A 6312-nucleotide genomic window follows, 5' to 3' on the forward strand; every position below is an offset into this window, starting at 1 on the left:
ATAACCAACATGTCCCTTTGCTGGATGTTGTTGAGCTCAACTTCTAGGCCGTGGTACTGGCGGCGAAAATCTTTTTAAGATTTTCCCAAGCTTCCTTCTTCGTTTTCGCATCTCTGATATAGCCGATCATTTGATCGTACACACAAGACATGAGGCAGTACAACACTTTGCTCACTACTTGTTCCCATACCGGGAAGTCCTTGTGTGCCGGCTCCAGTGCTGCTTCATTTGCTAGTACCCGTGTCCCAACAAGTACTGGTGCATCTTGTGTGACCAAGATGCATAGTTGCTCCGGTCAAGCTTTTCTGTAGGAAGCAAGCTTGCCATGCTTCTATCCATTCTTTGCTTCTTTCTTTCAGTTCTTTAGTAGAATCTTTACCGGAAGCTAGGTATTGGTTTGCCCTAAGCTCTTTCGGTCAGCAGCAGGGGATTCTCAACCCTTGCGCTCAGTTACCATATAGACACAACCAACCTCGTCGGATAGCAACAGAAATATATATTATGCAAGTTTAATAGAAAGCTTGAAACACACAGAGAGTATGCGAGGGAGATAGAGAGACTAGAACACACAAAAACTACATATTCAATAAATACTTTGTACATACAATGTCCTCTGTGAGCACTTTTATGCAAGTCCTTAAAAGAATTGACAGAAGTACTGACATGTACTTCAATTCTCATAAATGAGTGATGACACAAACTCCCAAAAAATATGCCTATCTAATATGTTAGGACCATAGGCCTCTAACGGCCTACCGATTACACATTGATCAGGATACTGATCTGGTTCCCTACTCTGGACACCGATGCGGCTCTTGGTTCCGGATGCCACTCCGGCTCTTTGTTCCAGATACCTATCCGGACACTGATCCGGTTCTTCGTTCCAGTTTACAATCCGGCTCTTGCTTATTCAGTTGATTCAGATCATGTTCAGCTTGTCCCGCTCAACAATGTGGTGCGTGCAAACAATGCCTCTTATCATGTCATTCGAGTAGGAGAAATTGAGCGTACGATTGCAAATGGAGGTGTTGTCATCTTGAAGAATGTATTGTATGTGGCCGGTATCAAGAAGAACTTAATTTTGGTTCCTTTGATTGCAAAAGTTGGACTTCATGTACATTTTGTTGATGATAAGTGTATGGTTCATGGTTTCAGCGATGGTGATGTTATCATGATGTCTAGTACATTATGCAATTTCTTATATCTCTTGGATACATACAAGAGGGCGGCCCTAAATGCCTTGGCTGTCCATACTTCTTCCATGGCTGAAATGGAGCTTTCGGCATGCTCGTTTTGGTCACTTGAACTTCAATAGTTTGCTCCACTTGTAAACTAAGGATATGGTTTTTGGGTTGCCTACACTTGAGTCCATTGAAAAGCATGCATGTGAAGGTTGCATTCTTGGAAAAATGCATCGTGCTTCTTTTCCAAAAGATGACTACACACACTACAAGAAAATTACTGGTTGTTCATAGTGATGTGTGTGGTCCCGTGAAGACTCCATCTTTTGGAAAGCATGTATATTTTGTTACCTTCATTGATGATGCTACTCGGCATACATGGATGCATCCTATGAAAGCAAAGAGTGAGGTATTTTGTTGCTTCAAATCATTTTTAGCTATGGCTGAAAATGTTTCTGGAAATAAGTTCTTGACTCTACGCACGAATCATGGCGGTGAATACATGTCACAAGAGTTTAATGCTTTTCTTTGTGAAAGAGTTATTTCACATCAATGTACTATGTCATATACACCTCAGCAAAATGGTGTTGCAGAGCACAAAAATAGAACACTCTTGGAGATGGCATGATGGATGGTTAAAGGAAAGCATCTTCCTAACAAGTTTTGGATGGAAGCAATTATGTGTGCAAATTATGTGTTGAATCGTTGCCCTACAAAAGCATTGAGAGTCATTACTCCTTATGAGGCTTGGAATGGACATAAACCTATTGTCAGTCATATGTGTGTGTCTAGTTGTTTGGCATAAGCTCTTGTGCCATCACAACAACGTCACAAACTTGATGACAAGGCAAAGAAATGCATATTTGTTTGTTATAGTGCTGAAAGTAAGGGATATGGTTTGTACCATCCATTGACAGACACAATTATTGTGAGTCGAGATGTGGTATTTGCTGAAAATTGAGCTTTCCCTTTTCTTGAATGCAAAAACCAGCCAACAATTAGCTCACAAGATGTGTTTGATACGTCATGCCTTTGTTCCAAAGTGGTGAGGTTGACTATGGACATGTAGAACAGCTAAGTGAGCTTCAAAGGGCTGAAAATTTCCAGTAAATAAGTGCTGAAAATGCACGAAATTTCCAACCAAACATGGCTGAAAATGGGCATGAAATTCAGCCCATGCATGATGTACATATTGAAGATGTATTACATAATGAGCGCATGTCTATCAAGAGTGAACAAGCAATGCCAAAGTTGTGGAAACAAACTTTGCAAGGCAACAAATTGAGTGCACCTTTACATGGTAGTACTTGGTAGAACAAGATCAAGCTCCCGCCATGCATCCAGTAATTTTGTGGATTATTCTCTTGTTGCAACAGCATGTAACGAGGAGCCACTTACTTTTGAAGATGCATGTGATGATCCACATTGGATGAGTGCTATGCAATCAGAAATGGATTCCATACATAAGAATGCTACTTGGGAGTTGTGTGAATTGCCAAAAGGAAAGAATGTCATTGGTACTAAGTGGGTTTTCAAGATTAAACGAAAGTTTGATGGTAGCATTGATCGCTACAAAGCTACATTTGTTGCCAAAGGATATGCACAACAATATGGCATTGATTATGAGAAATTTTTGCACCTACTTCACACATGACTACCATTCGTACCGTGGTTGCATTGGCTACCCAAAGAGGTTGGAAGTGCACCAGTTCGACATAAAAGCAACTTTCTTGAATGGTGATTTGCAAGAAGAGGTTTATGTGAATCAACCTCCTGGATTTTCTATGAAAGGGAAAGAGCATATGGTTTGTCGCGTGCATAAAGCCTTGTATGGTCTCAAGCAAGCTCCACGTGCATGGTATGAAAAAATCCATAAGCACTTGATTGCTCTTGGCTTCACATGTAGTCCAATTGAAAGCACACTTTATCTACGCAAAGATGGGGCTGATCTTACAGTGCTTGTTCTTTATGTTGATGGCATACTCTTGGATGGGTCATGTCATGCAAAACTTGACATTCTTATGGCTGATGTGCAACGTACTTTTGATGACACACTTATCTTGATCTTCTGAGCTACTATCTTGGCATCTAGTTTGTATCTATTGAGGGGGACTGATTATGCATCAAGGAAAGTATGTTTAAAAACTACTTCAACGTTTTGACAAGCCGGTCTCTACACTTGTGGAGACAGTATTTAGGTTCTCAGTTGAGGATTCCAATTATGCATTTGATACTTCTCTTTATAGCAAGTTGTGGGATGTCTTATATATGCAAGCAATACAAGGTTGGATATACAGTATGCAGTTTCCCAATTGAGTCGATTCATGCACTGACCAAACATATTGAGGTGCATTATCACTATGTGAGAGAGCGCCTTCATGCTGGAGATATTGATTTGGTATATGTGCCGACACAAAATAATGTGGTAGACATATTCACCAAAGTTCTTCCACGAAAAAAAGTTTGAAGCTTTTCGTAAAGCTTTAGGCTTATTGCCTTGTTGCCTTGTTGGGGTTGGTTTGTTACTCCCTGTATGTGTTCACATCATTCGCTCCAGGGGGGTTTGTTACACTTATGTGTTCCTCGAGTAGCTTTGATGTGAACCTTTTGCCTATACATGGGCACTTTTTACTCTAGTGTTGGCTAGAGGTTTTTTCCCCACGTTACCACATACATCATTCACTCATATCTGGTGGTACTTAATACTTAGGGATATATTTCAGCTCTTACTTAAGTTTTAGCATTATTCATCAATAGAGAGAGCCATTCCAGCCATTGTCTTCTCTATACGAGTGTTGTGTTTGTACTTCTTGTGTCTGCTTCTTCTGTGTCTCTTACACTCCTACACACACCCAAGAGTTTGTAGAAGAATTCCAATACCAACGCAATAAAAGATAGAATTCCTGCAATAAAAAGATGATAACACCCAGGGATAGCAAAGGAAACATGACATTTCTTGATACAAAAGCAGTGTGGGATGGGATGCGGAGACTAATAGTAGGTAATATGTCTGTAGTGGTTTATGAAGCTATTGAGGTTATGAGTTAGGAATCGCATTGAGCTTATACAAGTGTTCAAAAAGGAACAAAGGAGCCGGTCACCATCATCATTATTATTATTATTATTGAAAGCCATGAGGAGAAGGAGAACTTCATTCCTTCTTCTTCCTTCTACATTACATGGAATGGGGAGGAAGGCCGCATGAGCCACCGCGCTGGACGGTCATGGAGAATGAATCCTCGCAGTCTGAAGAGATGCCATATGACTGGGCCAGTGACAGGAAACCCTCCACTACCGAAGGGTCGGGTTTCCACGACCGGGCGATGATGAAGATGGATTTCTCTGCTATGTTGCCATCGCTGTCATTCACGCACGAATACACGAGCGCGGCTTCGTTGTGGCTGTCCACTGCCAGCACCCAATATGGCTTCATAATCACTTCCCCCTTCACTTTCACCTGTAGCTTGCCTCCCTTAATTTGCACTCCCTCGCCTTCCACCTTGTACGCTTTGGCGCCTTGTGCTACCGTGATCGATCTACCGTTGCCTTTGGCCAGCGACCGTGCCGTCTTCCGCAGCTGTATCGCACCCTTCTCGATATTCTTCGCGCTCTTCACCAGCTCTTTCCCTGCTAGCCTTATCTTCTTCCCCACCGCCTTCATTGATGGCATTGCCTCGACCTTCCTCCCCGCATCCTCCAGAAGCTTCCCTGCAAGCCGCAAAGCTCCAGCATCCTCCGCCTTAAGCTTCTCTGCATTTACCTCCATCTTCTCTGTGGTGTTTGCTAGACTTACCGTGTAATTGGCTTGACTCAACTGGTTGAGATAGCCTTGAATGTGGCCGATCCTCCCGGCCGCAGAATCTAGTGCTGCCTCTCCAATTTTAGCGGCGTCCGTCACGTTCTTCAACAATGCGGGGTGATCCTTGAGCAATTCAAGAGCATGGTCATTGATGTGGCCGATGACGTGGCACGAGCTTCGGGCAGAGTTACAGACGCCGAAGGAGGTGGTGCCGGCATAATAGATGTCAGCCACACCAGCGGGGCGGAGGATGGAGAGGGCACTGTTGAGGACGGAGAAGAGGGTTTGGTGTGAAGGGGAGTGGCCCCTTAGCTCGTACTTGGCGCGGGCGCAAACGGAGCCGGGTTGGTCCCTGAACTGGGACCTGGCGCTGATACCGATCTGGAACCAACTGCCCGCGAAGGCCGTGAGGTTGATGGCGTCGAAGGTTGGGGGTGTGGGGCAGCCCTTGGCGGTGCCATGCGTCCTGGTGCAGAAGCCATGCTGAGGATGGGCTTGCACACAGACGACGAAGAAGAAGCAAGCCACCATCACCATTCTGATGAGAGACATGAGTGCATGAGCAGCAGAAGCCATTGTTGTGTGTGTGTGTGTGTGTATGTCTGGAGGTATTTGGGTGTTTGTTGCAAAGGAGCCGCAACATGTATATGTATTTATATGTGTGTGTTTGTGTGTAAAATAATAGTAGCACTTTGACCTCCAATCAATAAATAATATCCTTCCTCCTCATCATCGTGTTGTTGAGTGGTTGCTATGTATCAATGTATGTACTTCAAACCATAACCATATTGTTATGTACTACATTTCTACATCATTTCAGCACATTACTTCACGCTGTACATACATATGCATTTCTGTACGATCCATAGGATAATAAATAATTAGGCTGACTGACCTTCACGATCCCAAACCCCAAAACAACGTACCATCTCTATTGTGTCCGTGGTCTCCACGATCAGGATTCTGATTATGATATTTCGAGTCATGGACGAATGAATGTCCCATTTGTGTGGCTCATTGCAAAAGTCATTGCAAATAGATACAATGTTAATGCGATTGTTGGAGATTATAACAGAAAACCTTGGGATATCTTCTTGAAACTATGCATAGTTTCTCATGAATTTACTCCTACATCTATTTCTCGCAAACCATTGTCATCTAAACTCTTAAGTCATAAGGCATGACATCATCATTTTGGCTTCTAACTTGAAATGTAGAGTCAACATTCTGATAAACTCTTGTAGCTTAAATGCAAATGACATTGTGTACCAATTGGTAAATCATAGTTTGGTTCAATAAAATATGTCAACCTAGTTTCTTAGTAAAAAGTAT

At 42.7% G+C, this 6312-nt stretch overlaps 1 protein-coding gene across 1 annotated transcript; it reads right to left on the bottom strand.

The window, feature by feature from the left end:
• Positions 1-4349: 4349 nt before the first annotated feature.
• On the bottom strand, positions 4350-5595 carry LOC147865040 (uncharacterized). Its single transcript, XM_087317755.1, has one exon. The coding sequence runs from the start codon at positions 5554-5556 to the stop codon at positions 4357-4359; it is 1200 nt and encodes a 399-aa protein (XP_087173881.1). The 5' UTR covers positions 5557-5595; the 3' UTR covers positions 4350-4356.
• Between the last annotated feature and the right edge of the window lie 717 nt (positions 5596-6312).

The sequence above is a fragment of the Azolla caroliniana genome, unplaced genomic scaffold (assembly GCF_043228905.1).
Source record: "Azolla caroliniana isolate FFs.n. ecotype wild unplaced genomic scaffold, voAzoCaro1.0.p SCAF_4, whole genome shotgun sequence".
Lineage (NCBI taxonomy): Eukaryota > Viridiplantae > Streptophyta > Polypodiopsida > Salviniales > Salviniaceae > Azolla > Azolla caroliniana.